The 19850-nt window shown below is 40.4% G+C and overlaps 1 protein-coding gene across 1 annotated transcript; it reads right to left on the bottom strand.

Moving 5' to 3' along the window:
* Window positions 1-36: 36 nt before the first annotated feature.
* LOC137593680 (CD82 antigen-like) lies at window positions 37-19562 on the bottom strand. Its single transcript, XM_068312607.1, has 9 exons — window positions 19465-19562; window positions 13283-13355; window positions 12417-12489; window positions 7948-8072; window positions 6359-6433; window positions 4088-4186; window positions 3599-3772; window positions 1899-1982; window positions 37-430 (listed from the first exon to the last, which is right to left on the bottom strand). Exons 2-9 carry the CDS (start codon window positions 13343-13345, stop codon window positions 353-355), a joined length of 771 nt encoding a protein of 256 aa, XP_068168708.1. The 5' UTR covers window positions 13346-13355; window positions 19465-19562; the 3' UTR covers window positions 37-352.
* Window positions 19563-19850: the final 288 nt, after the last annotated feature.

Genomic DNA, 19850 nt, shown 5'->3' with positions numbered 1-19850 from the left:
AGGAACACGTCTTCTAAAACATAGTAATATACAGGATAAAAGATCATCCTTTATTCGTCCCACAGTGTGGAAATTTTCATAATTTTCTTAGTGATAAGACAATAATGGTAACTGAGTCGTGACATGAGTCCAACAAGTGTGTTCAGCTAAACTGAAAAGTGTGTGTGTGTGGTGTGTGTGTGTGTGTGTGTGTGTGTCTGTGTGTGTGGAATAGGGGCATGGGGTGTGAAACATTTGCACAGCTGCAGTGGCAGGAGAAGAACAGCTGTCTTGATTTGAGTGTGTTCATAAGAACGTGACACGAAGGAGAGGACGAGGCGTCCATCTGTGTGATGTGGGGCTGGATCAGTCTTCAGTATTTCGGGACTTTGGCATAATCTTCCTGGACGACATTCTTGCACAGACACATGGACAGAATCATCCCGAGGAGCTGCAGGAAATAAAGATGTCAGCTATCAGAGTTGAAACTTCAGCAGTGGAGCTCTCATTTTAAAATACAAAAGTGGACCCCCACTAATCTGGTGTTTTATAACATTGGTATTAAGGTATCAGTTCTAAGATTTGATAAAACAGCCTAAACCTTTTTCACTCCAACAGCATTGCCTGTCTATCCACTACCTTGTTTGTGTTCTCTCTCTGTCTCCTTTTGCTTTCCCCCTTAACTCACAGGGGTGCAGCACTTACCTTTCTGACTCACAATAGGAAATTCTAATAAAGACTGTCGATTCAGTTCCCAGAGAGGACTGGTGATGGTCACATGCACACATTAAATATGTATAAAAGATTTTGCTGCAAGACTAAAATAATCATTGATCTCATAAAAGGTTGACCCCCCTTTTATGGGGTTAAACTGTGAGAATACATGCAGACAAGACAAAAAAAAAGAATTTAAAAAAATACAAATGTGGAGAAAGAATTCAAATATATATTAAAATTAGGTGGTTCCATGCAAATTAAATCCCAATCTAGTTGAAATTTCTAAAAAAGGTAAAGTGAATGCAAATGTTGTGAGACAAAAACTCACATCAGAATTAAAACATTGCACAAAAGAAGTGATAAGATGACATTGTGTTGGAGAACCAGTCTAAACTCAAACAAAAAAGAAATAAAAATGTGGAAGATGACAATGGAGGTGTGGCCTTGTTGTGTTTGAATAAGCACAACAAACAATGTCAAACATTCACCCGTTCACTTGGAGTCCCACTGTGCACAAACAGCAGCTTTCATTGTGAACATTAGACAAGGGTAGGAGCATCATAATCCTGTTGGAGAGTTCTCGCTGTCTTTTATTTCTTGCTGTAACCATTTAGACGACCTTTTGTCCCTCATTAGTTTACATTAAAATAAGAAAGATTAGATCTGGTCGAACACGAGAAGGGATAAAAGCACCAAGTCTTTAATTACAAATGGAAACCAAATTAAAGAGTTTCCAAAAGATTTTCCTACAACTGCCGATAAAGTCACCACTTTCTGTCCAATTAAACAGTAAAGTGTCTTTAATCTTAAACAGACAGAAGTGTTCTCCATGTGTTACAGACCTTCTGTCATAACGTTAGACTAATGGCAGCAGATAAAACGAGAGCCGTCTTCCTGTTGTTTTACTGTTTGTACTGTGTTTTCAAAGGACTGCACTAAAATTCAAATATAGTATTACAGAAAAACTGACTTCCCAGGGGTTCCACTATTTAATGCACGCTGATGTGCTATATTTGAATGTCTCCAATGGAAACATTCCATTTAACTTTTAAGCGACATGCATCACAAACACTGTGAGTAATTTAGTGAATCTGTTTCCTTTGACCTGCCTTAGCTAAAGGATGGGGTATGAAGACAGAGATGTGTCAAAGAGGTTGAGTTACTGACAGTATGAACAGTAACGGTGCAGAAACCATACAAACCTCCACAAATGCCACACCGACACAGATTCCCAGAATAACTCCACAGTTGTCCAGAAACCATTTCTCCACTTTGCTCATGCAGCCCTAAGAGAAAAAAACAGAGGACGAAACAGAGGAAGGTTAAGAGAGACGTGGAAAGAGGGGGTTACAGGTCATGCAGAGGGGAGATGAATGGCTATGTGATCCCAGCCGGACAAAAACCTTCAAAACACGACTGTTAGCTTTGGAATGATTGTATGAGAGGAAGAACAACACGGCTTAGCCGCGTTGAAGACAACTGAAGAGAGAGAACGAAGATAATGTTTCTGAAACATTCGGACCAAACATCACAATAGATGTTTCCTGGTTTTTGAACGAATCACAAAGAACACACGACACCCCTCAGCTGTGTTAAAGTCCAGTGACTGACACCAGTCAAACAGGCTCATGTAGCAGATGGAGGTAGAGGGTTTATTACATCCCAGCAGCTGAAGTAACACCGCTCAGGCTTCAGATTCAGCTCTGCTGGCAGTGATTCACATTCCTGAACATCAGTTGTAACATCCTGGAGCATTTGCACGATGAGTATTTACTTCACAAGCAGAATCCTTGTGATTGTGGTCCTCAATATCTTTGATTGAATATTGATCAAATCACTCCAGACGCTTCTTTTAAATGGGGGGGGGGGGCTCTGAGGTCTCTCTATCAACCACACTCCTACAGGCCCCTTGTTTACATGCGTCATGTGAACACGCGTGCTCTACAGTCCACTCACACCTACCGTAGTCTGGAAATTTTTCGATGTTCAGTAACTTTGTCACGATGTATTTCTCTCTTCTTTTTCTCATGTTTTTCATGATATAACTGTTAATTTTCCCACCCTAAGTGTGGAGCTGCTCTCTCAGTCATCTGAATGTTACTTGTGGCCCATTGGGTAAACACTAGATGGCTGATCAAACTGACACCGGCCGGTAAACATTGCGGAGGATTTGTGGAAAAACATACAGTGCTTGCAAATGGGATAGAAATCAGTGGATGAGACAATCATTATGGAGGTCATTAAAGTTGTGTTTCCTGACAATCGTCACGGACAACGAGAGAACGCTGGCTAACAACACCGGGGAGCTAAGCTAACGCAGTCTAACAGATAACATCCCATGTTTCATTAGACTGTGTTAGCTTAGCTCCCCAGTGTGGTTAGCGATCTCTCATTGTCTGTGACGATTGCTGGAAAACACAGCTTTAATTACCTCCTGTAGGTAATCATCGGTTGTCTTCTCCACTGATTTCTGTTCCATTTGCAAACACTGTGTGTTTCTGTCTTCAATCAAAAATATTGAGGACCACAGATCAATTTGGGGAAAGACATTTGAAATATAGTGTAGTTGGACATCTGGCAGCTGAATGACATGAACTAAAAAAAGCACAATATGGGACCTTCAAAGATGTTGTGAATAAAGGAAACTGCCTGATGTGAGAAGTGTCTGCATGCTGAACAGATCATGGCTGATCATGAACCATACTCAGTACTGGAAAAAGTAAAATTCTGCATCGAGGGAATAAATTCCCAAAAAATAATCTTTGTTCATCAGAGTGATGCAGACGCCAAGGCCTTCCCATTGAACCTGTGAAGCTGTTGGCTGAATCAGTTCATTCAGAAACATTAGTTTCAAAATGATTTACTATCCGAGTGTCAAACCAGGAATTAGGATTTTTTGTACCGTTTCATAGACGGGGGGATCTGCAGACAGGTGCTCACACAGGCCGACATATTTGATGTCCGAGCCAGGAAGAGACTCGTTCCGACAGGAACATGAATAGAGGCTCAGTGAACTGTTCCTGATCGCAATGTTCTCAGACCAGTTGCCGGGACCGGTCCATCCACAACACTGCATCTGGTGATTCGAACGAGAGACAAGATCAATATTCAGATAGGATAAAAAGAGAGGGAGGGGATGGATGGAGTGAAAATTAATATACAAAAACAATAGCACAGGTTCAGGCATTGAATTCAATGATAAAAGACATGTAATTAAAACACACCTATGATAGCAGATCCACTGGTTCAGTGAGTGAGCATTTCTAGTTCACTATCTGATTTAAACTTAGGCAATCAAAGTGAAAATTATAGTTAATAAAGACATGGAGGAAGAGAAAACAGTAAGGACTTGTATGTCTTGTGCAAACCCAGTCAACCAGAGTCAACTAACCGTTCTCTGAATGTAGTCCCAGGTGTGCTCCGTGGTCCGGTTCTGGCCAGTGTAGTTGATAATCATTCCCCTGATGATGTTTGACATCTCATACTTTAGCTGGAAAAAAGATGAGAAGACGCCGTCAACTAGAAAAGCATCCATTCATACATATTACCTCGATAAGGCTGAATGATCCTACCCATGTTTAGCCTGTTTAGTCTGCCTGGCCCACACCCTAACCCACCACAACATCTTGTGGAAATCAGCTCGGCAATTTGTGTGTAATTAGGAAAATGCTGGAAATGAAAAATTTTATCCAGGTCAGTGACATTTAGAAGGTTCTTTCCTGGCCCGAGCGTCATCCTTCCATCAAGGATTGTGGAAATTTATTCCGTCCTAATCCTGCTAATAAATCTGCCAACCAACCAACCAAACTACAATCCAACCAAGCAGCCTGCCATCCAACCTGCCAACTCAACCAACCTGCCAACCAACCAAGCAACCACCCTCCATGGTGATGGCAGCAATCAAGTACATATAAAATCTTTGAAGTAGGCAAGAAAAACTAACACAAGCATGCAATCCATATAATCCACTGATATTTTATTAGGGCTGCACCTCAGGTGGTATATCCTAATGAAATCCTAGGCTATGATGAAATATTGCTCAAACACATGTTAGTAAGAGCTGTGTTGACAAGTCAGACCACAGAGCTGCAGCAGTATTTTGACTTCAGAGCTCCACAGGAGGACTGACCGCCTTACCCTATTCTGGGAAAAGGGCACCACCCTGCCCTGTGGTAAGCCTTAACTCACCTCTAAGAGAGCACGTGCACAAATACATACACGAGTGCACACACACATACATGCTGGAAGGCTCACAGCTGAATGGATAACAACAGCCTCCGCCTATCCTGAGTGCAACATGAATGGCCTTTACAAAAGGAAGGGAGGGAATTTTACATGTAGAAATGGTCATGTTCAAAGTACAGAACCGGTCGGAGAAGCTGGTCTGTACAAACACAACACTCCTTACACACACGTGGCTCAAACACATTTGGCTGATTCTTCTGTTGAGTTTATTCTCTTATTTTGTTATATCTCATATCTAACAGAACAAGCTGTCAAGGACAAAATCACCTCTGTTTGTGTCCCATTTACACTGTATTCTTGAGCTTGAAGGATGTTGAATCACACAAAGACACAAATGCTCCACAGACCTAACATACAACTGGCATGTAATATTTTGATGCATTTCCTATTTGGCATCTGCCTCATATAGGCTGTAAATTTCATTTTTATTTCAGGTTTGGATTTGGCTTGATATGCACTATGTATTTTATTGGTCTTACTTGACAGTGCATCACTCAATAAACTGTCTTTTAACTTCTTTACAACGCAGGTTCCTGAGGAGAATAATGTTGTGTAATATTATGACAGTTTTTGAATCCACATGGCCTTGAAATTGTTTACCTAGCTTAATAGGCAGAATATTCATCTGAACAAGACAACAACACCAGGAATGTTCCACATCATTGATTCTAGAGACAGTGCTGATACAGCAGCTGGTTTGTTGGGACCTGTCTGACAAGAGTATTAAATATTGAATATAAATATTTGTATTTAAAGTCTGATTATCATTACATTTCAGTTTGGTTGACTAGATTAAAACTGAGTGGGTGATCTCATCCTGGGGGGACATTGTTTCAACAGACACTTGGTTTCTGTCAATGAGGTGATATTTACAGTCTAAATGGGATTTAGCAATAAACTGTTCACTAATTACCTTAACTGGTAACTAATGTATATTTTTTGCTCAACAAAAACCTAGAGAGTGAATTCAGTGGAAAGCTCCCATTAGAGAATCAGCTCTCTACACCCTCTACAGACTTCAAACATCTCCCTCACTCCATTTTTTCTCAATTTACTTCCTACCAGCTTCCGCTGACACATCAATCATTGACATTCTGCCACTTTCTGTTTGTGGAGGTATTAAACTGTGTTTGCAGGGGTATCTCTTAGTGGGTTTGGCTAAATCTAAATCCAAAGATTCTAAATCCAACAAATCACAGCTGAAGGGGGTGGGGGTGGTACAACCAATAGTCCTGCCTCTACCAGTGGGACGAGGGCTGGTGGGAGGAAAAGGGCCTGAGACGAAAAGGCCACAGGGGTAATAAAAAGATCAAATTTGGAAAGGCAGTAAAACAAGGAATAAACTGAAGACTTAAAAATACACTGCTGAGACAAGAGGACAGATTATTCAGAGAAAACTGAACAAAGTATATTTTACCCGATCTCTTTGGAAGTAAATGAGAACTCCAGCTGTGATCTGTGCAATGAGGATGAGCAGTAGGCAGGTGAAGTACTGTGGGAGACGAAGAAAAATGTCAGAATAATGATTACAGTCATTATTTAATATAATGATTATACTGTTACGATTCAGTCACAGTTTTGCTTTCAAAGTATCCCAGTTGGAAACTGGCAGCGCTCAACATAAAACAGGTAAAACCAGTCCTGCCCAACAACATTTATAACTGGGTTAATTCCCACATTTGTTGAGATCCTAGCATTTACTGCAAATGGAAATAACCAGTAACGCATTAAATAATGAAACGTTGCTTGATTTGGACTCAATACAATAACCATCAACAGATTGTTCACCTATCAGCTGTCATCACAAAGCAGACTAGTGTTATTAACAGTAGTAATGCTAACCTTTAAATAGCAGTCAGCTCATGTGTGATGTAAGCTCTGCATTAAATTATTAGTATATTGTAGTATATTAGTAATTCCACAAATGAAAAAAATATGACACTTTTAGTTAATCCTATTCCAACTAGTAACCAGTGACTTTTAACCAGCATTAATTTTGGCAGTTAAGCATACCAAACAGGGCGACAATGAATATTGGGCGTAAATCCACCAGGTGAACATAAACACACCTCACATGTATAATAACATGCTTACCATCAAGTTAAAATATGTCATGGTCAAAGATTGTTTTTATGGCAGGTTGGAAAATCCCACATTATTAAATGAAAGGAAAAGAAATAACACAGATACAGTATGTTGGTTTGACCTCAGTTTGTCATGAATCAGATGTTAGAGTCTTTAACAGCCATTAAATATCCATCATGGCTTCATCTGTTCTCTCCCTGAGTACATTAGTGCTGTGTGTGTGTGTGTGTGTGTGTGTGTGTGTGTGTGTGTGTGTGTGTGTGCGTGCGTGCGTGCGTGTGTGTGTGAGTGTTATGGGGTTCTCTGCCAGCTGGTCACTGTCACAGGGAGAAGTAGGTCAACGCCGTTTTTCAGTTGACCACAAACAGGTTTAACACTGTGGAGGTTATGCACCCACCCCCACCCCCATGCACCTCCTACATCTTTTATCCTTGTCACCCTCCTTCCATCTGTAAATCCACACAAGCTGTGAGCCCCCAGTTCACACATAAGCAGGAGGACAAAAGCGCTTTACTGTCAGCAGAAATCTGTTGTAGGCTCTCACCCAGGAGATCTCAAGCAGATGCTTCTAAGTGAATGTTTCATGCTAGAAATAAGAGTGCAGGAACTTCAAACAGTTGGTAGAAATTGTAACTGAACTTGCCATTACTGAGGGTTAAGTACTATTTTGGGGGGCATTGAATGCCTTTGTTAGAGATTCCACAATTAGAGAGAAGAAAATTAAAGCTATTAATTTTCTCTGTCATACAGACCATTAGCTTCCTGTGTGGTAACAACAAAGCTATGGCAAGGTCCTAACATGACTTTTAAATGCATGTCTAGTTTCAATGTGCCTCATCTCTGTGTATCGACTAAGTCATTATGTCTGCCTCTCTCAAAAATAGACCACGCTGTATGATGATAGTGCTGGAGCTTCCTCACCAGACCCAGCAGACAACGGATCTCGTAGATGGCTCCGATGCAGCCAAAGAAGCCCATGGCCATCGACAAGGAGCCCACTCCGATGAGAATGTAGGAAGCCACTTTCACCGTGTCCGATGACTCCTCTGAGGATAACAGACATAAACATACTTTTACCGTTAACATCATTCACACCAACTCAAAGACGTTCATTAGCACAGTCTACATGTCTGGGAAAAAAAATGCAAAGCCATTTTCATAGAGATGGAGGGAGGGAGTCAAACACAAGACAAAGCAGATGTATTTGCAAGCATTCTACATTTTTACCGCACAATATTAGTTTAACAGGCCACCAGAGAGATCTGGTGAGATTAAATGACGTCTCTCTTGGTGTGTAGAGCACTAGAACTCCTTAGGAGAGTACAAAGACTGAAAGAGAAGAGTGGAAGGTTGGAGAGACGATAGACTGGAGCCATGATGTAGCTGTCTGTTACACGGGTCTGGAGGAGCTCCAGGGAGTCAGTCTGCTCAGGGTCCCAGAATGTGAGCTTTGTGAAACGGCTCCAACTCCAAGCATTCCTGCACTAACCCAACCAGCCTGAGCCATCAGAGATTTAGCATGAACTGCTAATCTGCAGCAATGATGCAATTCAGTCAGTAAATTCAGTGAACGGACATGCAGAACGGAACTAGAAACATCACAGTATTCAAAGCATTAAAAAAAAAATTGCACGACATTTCAACCGATCAATCTGATGTTTAATCAATTATTCATTCAACCATCTCATGATTACTCTCAAAAGAGAGTATTTACTGCCTTTCTAAGTTCCATATTATACATCCATCCATCTTCTTGTAGCCGAGGCGATCACACTCGTCTGTCTGCAGCTACTTAACCGCCTTCTGGGTCACAGATCTACTGGAGCCTATCTCAGCTGGCTATGGGCGAAAGGTTGGGTACACCCCAGACAAGACACCAGCTCATTGAGGGGCCGTAAAGACAAATAACCACTCATACTAACATCTACGGACAATCTGCATGACCAGTTCACCTAAACTTCAATGTTTATGGAGGTGGAAGGAAGCCAGAGAACCTGTTTTTTGGTAACCTGTTGTTTTTTCATTGTTTTTTGACATTTAATTGACCAAAACTTTCACCATAGTTGAATTACTTCCGTTTGGATAAAAACCTACTGCCAGAACATTTTTTTGTTGCGTGGTGCAGCAAGATGCTCATTTACAATCAGTCCACAAAAGATGCAGACATCTTTACATGTACATGGAACACAGGTTCTACACAGGCTAGCAGAGTAGTGCATGAGATGGTGGGTTGAGAGTAATTGAAAGTTAAAAATATGTCAGTGTAAGCAGAGTGTCCATGTGGCTACAGGGCAGCATTTAAATGGAGGCAGACAAGAACAGTGTATGTTCTATATCCAGCAGTCAGTTGAAGCATGTTATTATAGTCAAGTAACAGATGTCAACAAGTTTACACACCAGCAGCTCCTGTGACCAGGAGAACTTAATAAGATGCGTAACATTTATATTTATGAATAACATTTAACCCATGTAAAAGATGCACGCAAGCTGGTCTATGATTGTTATTTGTGAAAGGTAGAATTGATATTTGGAAGTTTGTCTGTATGCAGCTGATTAATGGAACACTTGTTCCAGCAGGAACACACTCTGTAATCAGTGTAAAAGTCATGTAACATAAAAGTAACCGCAAAATGAAAAGTTTTAATTGAAACAGTTCACTTAAGATAGTTGGCTACAGATATAACCTTTCATGCATAATTAGTACCATTCATGTAACAGTCAGCGAGACTTTTACTTTACAGTTGTTATTCCTATTAGCTCAGACTCTGCCAGGTGTTGAGGTCAAAGCTTCAGTGGAACACACTCTTGTTTTACAGCCATCTCTATCAATGGAACTATCATCTGTGCTCACACACACACACAGACACACACAGACACACACACACACCTTTTCTGAAGTCAGCATGTGTGGTTGCTGTGCTGTGCTGTTGTGTAATATGGCATATTTCCATGTAGGTTTCTGCTAGATATTCTAAAATAGTTCCCTGGGTGGTTTCCGTGGAACTTTCCATTTAAACAGGCAAGAATTATGCTGCCCTTCAATAAAGCGGCTGAGGGAGAAGGGGGGTTTGGTGCAACAAGCCCTTCTATAAACATCACCAGAGCCACACATTCAGCAAGAAGAAAAGTCACGGTTGACCGTATGTACCAAGTTAAAATGTAAACATCTGTATAGAAATGTCGTTGAATCTCCCGAGATGAAGCGGCCTCATCCCACTCGAAAAAAAGAATTCTGGCTAAGTTCTCTTTCCTCTCTTCATGACGTTGGAAAGATTTACAAATTATCTTCAGTATATTTCCAAACTCAGCTTTGGGGTCCATCTCTTTGGCTCTTTTTTAAAGCTGGAATTTGTTTAAACACAGGGTAAACAGTATTTTATTAAGTGCCAACATATTACCCTCCATACATGGTACCACTGATTTAAAGCACTGTATTAACACAGAGCACTGTGAACTGACAGGAAGATGCCCTTTTAACAAAAATAATGGGGCTTAAAATGAAAACAGTCCCAAAGTCCCACTTGCCTGAGGTCATTGTTACAGCTGCGGAGGCCTCTATTAATATAACATGTGAAGAATGGTATCTGAAAACACACAGATCCTGTGTATGGTCAGGCAAAGGTACAACTTCTGAGGGGAACACACAGAGTCAATAAACGGCTGCATGCAGCGCTGCTTCACATTCCTCTCCCGGGCAGTAGGAGATTTCCAATGAGTTTAAAAATCCAAGGAGCGAGGGAGGAGCTGTGGTTCATCCATCCTTTGTACAAACAGAAATATATCCAGGAGAAAAGGTCATCAAGCCCTATATAGGATGGGATATCCTCAGGGCATCAGTGAAGCAGGATCTCTGCTATCTCTGGAGGAACAGCTGGATTATCATAACAATAGGACTGGAGCTAGCAGGGCTGATGGATGCTATGCTGTCTTTATGTTCTGGATCCCTGATGGGAGAGTAAACTCAGCTCTGTATAGCCTTGAAGTGATTCCTCACTGAGTCATGAACTCAATGACAAAAATATGTGCCAAAGAAGGACAGGCCTGTTCTGGTAGGACCCCATCTAGACCCCATCCTTTTCACCAATCATCAGTAAAAGCAGCAAAGAACTCCAGCCTAAATATAGGCTGTTCCTCCTCTGATTGGCCCACAGAGATCAGCCTGCCTCATCAGAACACTGTTTTAAGATCTGGACTGCAAATACAAGATTACTTCCAATTTTGTTCACCATCATCCATCTGCTAATTATTTCATGATCAATAAGATTTTTTTAAGAGGAAACCACAATACCAGCAGTCAAAACAAAGTCTTAAGATAATCTGTTTTATCTCATCAACCATAGCCAGCAATAAAAATAAGAGATGAGAGTTTGAGAAACTGGGATTTGAAAACATTTGACATTTTTTTCTGAAAAAAAACTCAAAATATTTTGTGATTGATTCAATTAACTAAATAAATGTTCATGTTAAGAAAAGATATTCAATCTAGGAAATATTGTCTCTTAAAGACCAGTTGATTTTTATAGTTTTTTCAAAATGACAAATTTATAGGTGCTATTAACACATAATCAGACGTAACATTACCAAATATGTCAAACAGTCATCTCCCACAGGGAAAAAAAGGCTGTATTTGACTTCATACATATTAAGATGGCAGATAAGAAAGCTGGAGAAAAAAAAAGCAAATGTTGGAAGACTTTACTGGTGCTCACAGTCATGCTCCATCTCGGCTGAATACTGATCTATTACAAGATTTATGATGAAGTTCCCACCTGTGGCTCCCTGTTCTTTTAAGGGAAAGGTGGGACCAGCTCTCTTTACGTTTTCTCTTGTATTGACACAGTAGATAACCTAACTTACACATATTGTCTATCACACAGGTGCTAGTCTCTTTGGATGTTTTTCACTACATAGTATATGTAAATAACTGTGACATCTGTGAAGGTGGGAGATCCTATCTGTGCATATCTGGGCGCTGACACAGTTCAAAATAAAGGTCTTCGGAAAGTCTGAAGCTGCTTTTTTCCAACACAAGACAACACAGCAGGAGATGTCTTAACAGCTTTGAGTCTGCCACCTCTGTCTGAAGGCTCTGGATCTCCACAGATGTGTTTATCGGTCTGTTTCTGCAGGGCAGCTTCTGAGATGATGCAGAAGCTAAGTTTCATCAGTAAGTCACGTTTCCAGTTGTTACAAATTTTTTTTATGGTTCTTTGGAAATGACTCAAACGGAATGCAACTCATGAAAATGATGCTGACGAGTACTTAGGGTTTGACAATCTCGAGTCTTGATTTCCTTTGCCTTGGGTAAAAGGTATTTTGTTTGCTGATGTGTTATCACTACAGGATGTGGTAGCAGGATTGCACACGTGTGTGAGTTTTACAATACTTACGTAGAACTGCAATGAAGCTTTGGTTATCAAACAGGATCCACAGGCCAAAGCCCATGATCAATGCTCCGAAGATCTGTGAAGAAGAATGACAGTAAAAAACATAAACCTTCAGACTGGAACATTTTGTCACTGGCGTCTGAAAGCCTCAGAAAATGATCAGCCTTCCCTCCTCTTCCCTTGTAAAGGGGTTATGTCTGCAGAACAACTATGTAATTAAGAGCGCCCTTGTTTAGACATTTTAGGGCACTATAGTAGGGGTAAAATCCATAGATGAGAGGCTCTGTTGGACCACCACCACTCCCCAAACCCCACAGTCATTAGAGCCCCAGTTAAGACCTGTTTATTTAGGACTGTTGAGCTCCCGCCAGCCATCATTAGCCCACCACTTCCTGGCTTCTCTTAGTCTGCACTAATCTGCCCACATGGGCAAACACTGACACAGACACACAACCACTTCCTATTAGACACCAGTTGTGTTCACATCAAACGGTTTGGGTCAGGTTTACAGCTGCAGTCTCGCTGGAGAACCCTGGACATCCTCACAAGGACCATTTTAGGAGTATGGGGAAATTTCAACTCCTGAACTTTATGCTGTAGCCAGTGTAAGAGAGGAGGAACCAAACAGAAACCATCTGCCACCATTAAGACCAGGCAGTCATATGACATCTCCTACTGTATTTCCTCTAATTTCTGACAGTATTTGAATGAGGATAAAGAAACTGAATGAGGATAAAGAAAGCATGAGATGGCTCTACTCTGTTAGTGTGTCTGATTCACCTGAAGGGGCAACACAAACTTGTCTGAGGTAATCAAGAGGAAGTCAAGGCCACAAAGCAGTGGTGAAGAAATGTGACTACTGTACTTACAAAGAAGACAAGGTTGAAGAGGAATAGAAAATACTTGGTGACGGTGATGCATCCTTTTGCCATGGCTGCGGGTCTGGAAGAGAGAAGTACACAGAATTCATTGGCTAAATTATGACATCAGATTGTTACATTGCGATGACGCAAACAGAGAGAGCAGATGAAAGACTGAAAAAAGATAACAAAACTATGAGAGCTGGCCTTGAAATAGCCTTTCTTTAATAGTATTGGTTAGCCACAGAACAAGGACACAGGAAAATCTTCACAGTTGGATTCTTGATTAAACACAACTTTAATCTATAAAGCAACAACACCAGCTATAATTCACTTTCAAAGACATGTTTCTACAGTATTAAACAGCTCAATCTATGGTACTTTTTCAAAGAAAATTTAGTGGAAACTGCGTAATTCAACCCTAAAATCAGGAAAAACCAGGATTTACGGTTTCACAAAACCGGAAACTTAACCCAGAGTCAGAGGGGTAACCCTAACCTGTTTCACGAAGCAAGGCAACTGAACTTCTGCATTCGTTACCATAGTAACATACTCTCTGGAGCTAACCTGGTCGGGAGCAGGTTTTACTCCAGAACCCAGGTTTTCCACTGACTCCGCCCTCCTACACAGCAGCTCACATTGTTTTATTTCCTAGTTCTGTCTGATGGAGAGTTTTACCGAAGTTTGGTTTGATCATTAAACAGACACTCAGTCCATATTTTAGATGCACGTGGCATGTCCATTTGACAAGTATCCCATTGGTCAAGGATGAGAGGCTGCTCACTGCAGGACAAGACAATGGGTGGAACAAAACTAACCCTGAGCAGACTTTGCGAAACCGGAAACCCTGGGCTTACATTTTAAGGCTAAGTCAACCCAGACTCACAGGTTTTACTTTGGGGTTGTTAACCCTGCTTCGTGAAATGGCCCTCTGCTCCAAACCCCACTTTTTAAGAGAACAACTTCATTTACATGATAAAAACTACAGTTCTTTTTTTTAGAGAACAACTGGTCAGCTGTATGTATGTTTTATGACACTACTGTATTCCTCTGAGAACATTTATGTTCAAGAATATAGTTTAATTCTCACCACAATGGAGAGTCAGTTCAGGGGAAGTCCGCCACAGAAGCAGCAAGTGGTGTAGTCATGATGACTGAGTGGAGACCATGACAGCATGTAGTGAGGCGTGTTATTGTCATCACAAGCAGAAGACGACTAGCCAGACGTACAACTGTGTTTACTAGAAGCAACATGCTGGTGGTTACAAGGATTGTTTTATCATCCATTTTATGAATTGCATCAAGCCAAATGTAGGATTGTAGTCAGCCATGTTTAATGGGTCTGGCTGATTGCATACAACCACACCACAGACAACACAATCATATTGTGACTCACACTCTAAGCAAGCTAAGAACTGTACAAGTTTACTCCCTGATATTTCGGTCAGGGCATGCTACACTGACATCTGCTTTGAGTTCAAATATCATTCAGATAAATGTGGGGTTGCCAGACGTACAACATCCTCTACGTAAGGCCACTCATGACTACACTGCAGGGATTTTTCTCTGAGTAACAGGGTCTCTTGAGAAAACACCAGTAGAGCAGTCAGCACCACACATAGAGGAGGGACACTTTATGAAATGCTCTGCAGTGTGATTCAGCGTGTGCTCCAACAAATCTTAAGAAAATATAAACCCAACCAGACCATTTCCTTGACTGGAACCGAAAAAACCACTGGCCATTGTGTTTATTGAAAAGTCTGAAAATATCCTGTGTAGACAACTCCCTGTGTCTCACATGGCAAGCAGCTCTCTGCTCCTGGTCTCTACAACAAAACTGTGGTTCTGTACCACCTGCTCCATTAAAATGACACATCATTATTTTAATGGACTTCTGCAGTAATAAATTAGATCAGCAAAGTTATGTTTGCCTACATGTAGTAAAATCTTCAGCATTAGATTAGATGATCAATTGGATGAATTTGATACTGAAATCAAAACAAGATAACCGATCTTACATACTGTACATAGAGTAACTAAATGCAAACAAAGAGAAGTTAATAATGTATGATATTTTGCTGAAAAACTTAGCTGAGTTCCAGCTGTGTTTTTATTTGTAGCACTGACCTGCCAAAAGATGGTTGAGGCTGAAATTATATATAATATTACATAATTGTCCATACTTGACCATTAGATACATCTGATACCCTGCCAACTCTATTCAATGCTTACAAAACAGAACACGGTATAAACCAGATCCTAGCAGCTCCCTGACGATTCATGAAGTAGATAATCCTTAAAGGAGATTTTTAGTATTTATGTCTACACAGTGATCATGAGTGCAGACTAAAAAAGGATTAGTTATGACAACCATTGTTTGTTGACTGAGGTCTACCCATCTGAATATCATTCCCAACAATGCCTCAATGCTTCTTATAATTTTGAAACATAAATAAAATAGGACAGCAGGCCCAACCCAATTCCTTCTAAAGCAGCCAATGCATTGAGGTTAGCAGCAAAGCCAAGCCACAAATGCCCTAAAAGTTTTTCCCAAATTTCCATTTAAGCTCACACATGGAGTAGGTCCTATGAACAGAGGAGACATTTTAAAGGTTTATCTTTGCTTAACCTACCGAGACAAACCCAGTCACACTGGACTCCCTAAAAGTAAATGACAAATCTGTTCCAACAAGGAAATAAGGCCTGGAAAGTGCAATGGAAATTCAAAACAGAGCCAAAAAGCAATTCCATGTAACAGAGCCACACTAGTATTCATATTCCTGCTTATTACAAAGCACTAGTCTCTCTAAATAAAGTGCAATACAGGTTAAGTAAAAACTAATGAACTAAACATTACTACAGAATAATGGACAAAATTATGAATGATACATCAGTGACTGATGGTATCAACTGCAGTCTCATTATACCAAAAAATCATAATATGACCCATTCTACATGTCAATGCCATTCTGGCACTAAAGCCCACAAGGCCTTGTCAGAATTCTGCTTAACATTAATAATGGTATTTTTCCCTCTGCAGGGACTGTGTATAACTCATTCTGATAACTCAATTTAGGAATTTTGCAATATTGCTTGATTTAGTATCAGCTTACGGGTGAGATCAAACTCTATTGTCTGAATGTTTTGGAGGTGGGAGAAAATCGGAGAACTTGAGTCGAACCCGGAACCTTCGACGCGCTGGCAACCCCAAAGATTTTAAATTCTGTCGGTGGGTCACTGAAAAGGTTGGAGTTAAAATTAAACAAAATGACAGGAAGCAAACAAAATGTAACAAACAGGAAATGAAAGGTGAAAATGTTCCTTCCTTACATTTTCCTTGCTCTAGTAGCTGTCCAGAATTATGTATGAAAACCCCTATCTTATGAAAGGGATGATGCCTAAAAAGCTCAGTGGCAATGGGATGTTGCCCTGAATCTTTATGTTCATCCTCTTACTTGCCCTCTTTTCAGTTTGCGACAGGCCTGTTTCTGTACAGCTCACAGCCTTTTTCCTGTCTAGCTGTCTTCTACATAAACAAACAAAAGTCCAATTGAAGCAGAGAAATAAGAAAGATAATAATAATAATAAAATAATAATAAAAGAGCACGCTACTGATATGAACAAACCAAAATCTATACAATACGTTAATGTGAGAAAACTAACAAGTGCAAATAACCAAAATAAAGAAACCAATAGTCACACACACCTTTAGGTGTTACAACATGTGTGACAGCTCACCGAATTCTATTCATGAATTTCAACATGTGGACAAACTCAGTCTTGCATATCAACCTTCTGTAAGAATAGAATGTCCATAATATCTGTGGCGAAAAAACCAGGACGAAAGTTTGACTTATCCCCTAAAATTGTCATTTCATAATTCAACCCTTTTTTAAACTACTGCGAGAATCCAAAGTAAGCGGTCTGTGTAAGTCACATGTGTCAAACTCAAGATCCGCCATATCATTTTATGTGGCCCGCCAGAGCATAAAAGGTCAGTCTAAAAATAAATAGGTCAAAAGCGTGCTTTGACCAAAAACATTTCCCACAATGCAGTAATTAAGCACATTTTAACTAACAAAAATGTTTTGAACAAAGTTGATGCTCTAACTTGTGTTTAATCTTATTTTTCTTCATTCACTTGGATAGTGTAGTTCTTCACTGATAGTTATGTAGGTTTCATAACTTGACAAATTACAAAAATGTATGTTATAATAAGCAAACATTTTCTGTGCCACTGTCAAGTTTGTAACTTGAATAAGTTACAAATAAATTGAGGGTTATTCAACATTAAGTAGTTACATTTATTTTACATTACTTTGAGTTACATTTAGTTACGTTTGTAAGTTACATCTGGCCCTTTGAGGACAGCCATTATGCTGATGTGGCCCTCGGTGAAAACGAGTTTGAAACCCCTGGTGTAAGTGATAACTGTCATAAACACTAGACTAACTCAATTAAAGTTTCTAGACTAAAATAAACCTCATTATTTTACACAACAATGTAAGACGTCTTTCTCCATAAGACATTTAAATTTAAATTTTGTCACCAAATGGATTAGAAAGATAGCCCTTTACTAGGTGCAGGGTGAATATGTATATAAAGCAGAATACAAAACATTGTTTTACTATTTGAATGGCATTATGGATTAGCGCTTGGTTATGGCAATCGACTCCAATCTAGACCACAATAATTTTTTTTAAAAATTCAAAGGTTTTACTGTTTTTATTATTATTATATAATAGTAGGGAGTAGAATATGCTGTAAGAAATCAGGAGGAACAATGCGGTTTTCTTCCTGGTCGCAGACAGTGGACCACCTCTACACTCTCCATCGATAGCTGGACGGTTCGTGGTGTTCTAGGTTCTGCTTTTTGTGGATGATATTATCCTGTTGGCCTCATCAAACCTGGACCTTCAGCGTGCACTGGGGCGGCCTGCAGCTGAATGCGATTAGAGGGGATGAGGATGAGCACCTCCAAATACGAGGCCATGGTTCTCGATGGAAAAAGGTGGACTGTCTGCTCCAGGTTGGTGAAGCAGGCACCCAAATATCTTGGGGTCTCCTTCACGAGTGAGGGAAGGACGGACCGTGAGATTTATAAACGGATCAGTGCAGTGGATGCAGTCGTTGTATAGGTCTGTCGTGGTGAAGAATTAGCTGAGTCGTAAGACAAAGCTCTCTTATTTACTGGGCCAATCTATGTTTCTACTCTCACCTATGGACATGAGCTTTGGGTCATGACCAAAAGGAAAAGACCCTGGATACAAGAGGTTGAAATGAGTTTTCTCTGAAGCTCAGTCACCAGGGAGAAGCTCGGAGCAGAGCTGCTGCTCCTCCATATTGAGCGTAGCCAGCTGAGGTGGGTATCTATCTCGGATGCCTCTTTTGACGCCTCCCTGGGGAGGTGTTCTGGGCATGTCCTACCGGGAGGAGACCTCAAGGAAGACCTACGACACCCTGGAAAAACTATAACTCTCAGCTGACCTGGGAACGCCTCAGGATCCTCCTGGACGAGTTAGATGAGGTGTTTGGGGAGGGGGAATTATGGGCAACCCAGGTATAGATAAGTGGAAGATGGATGGATAGATGGAGAATTGTCATGTAATCGAGGCAAATTTATTCAAACGATAGATTATGCCAATGTTTACTGCAAATCCCAACTCTTTCTACTTTGCTCTATATGAACGTGAATTACACATTTCATCAGTCTGACCTGAAACATACTTTTACTCTTTGTAGGTATTCAAGTTAGAAATTCACTTAACTGGAGGAGTCCCTTGGTGGGTTTAAGTACAGTTTAAAGTGGAGACACTGGATATATACTCAAGATAGCTTATTATGAATCATACATATTACTACTGCATGTTATTATGTTATACACATCGATGTAGTAATGACATCCTAACTAAAAACTCAAGCTCATTCACGACTTTATCGAACGTTAGCTTTACGAACTTAAAAAAATTAACCCATTAAAACTAACACATTAAAACTAATTAAAACGTTATATATTATCGAAAGTTCCGATAGCTCAGAGGGAAAGTTTGTCAGGTACGGTTTCTCTGAAAATATAAATGCAGTTGTAGACATACGGCGGCTACCTGGTGAATTTACTCTAGTTATTGTAAATAAACTTTTTATTACACACTAGCTACACAGATGAAATCAGGAGGGACTCGAACACTTACTTTGACTACTTCAGACAGGGTCCGTCTCCTTAATCGCTCGTTGTGTGGCTGAAGTCACTCGGAGAAAAAAAACGTCAGTCTCTCTGTGTCTGAGCGTGTGAACATGTGTGCGTAATGACGTCATTACGCCCCCTGAGGGCGTGGCAAATTTAACCCTCTCCCCGCCCTTCCAGTATTTCTTCCCACCACTAGTGGAAACACCGACTTGTAACGCGAAAAACCCACTTAATGCCGTTTTATCCACTTACCGGCAAACCACGACATACTGGACCAAAAGATTTTCTGGTTTATCTATGAAGAATAAATGTAAAAGTTCAGATAAGCCTGATCAGTCTACAGATTACAACCTACATAAACACAGATTTGTTTTATTATTCTTAATGGTG

Source organism: Antennarius striatus, chromosome 4, assembly GCF_040054535.1.
Source record: "Antennarius striatus isolate MH-2024 chromosome 4, ASM4005453v1, whole genome shotgun sequence".
NCBI classification, from domain to species: Eukaryota; Metazoa; Chordata; class Actinopteri; order Lophiiformes; family Antennariidae; genus Antennarius; species Antennarius striatus.
The sequence above is the reverse complement of the archived record's forward strand: the minus strand, read 5'-3'. Positions and strand labels throughout refer to the sequence as shown.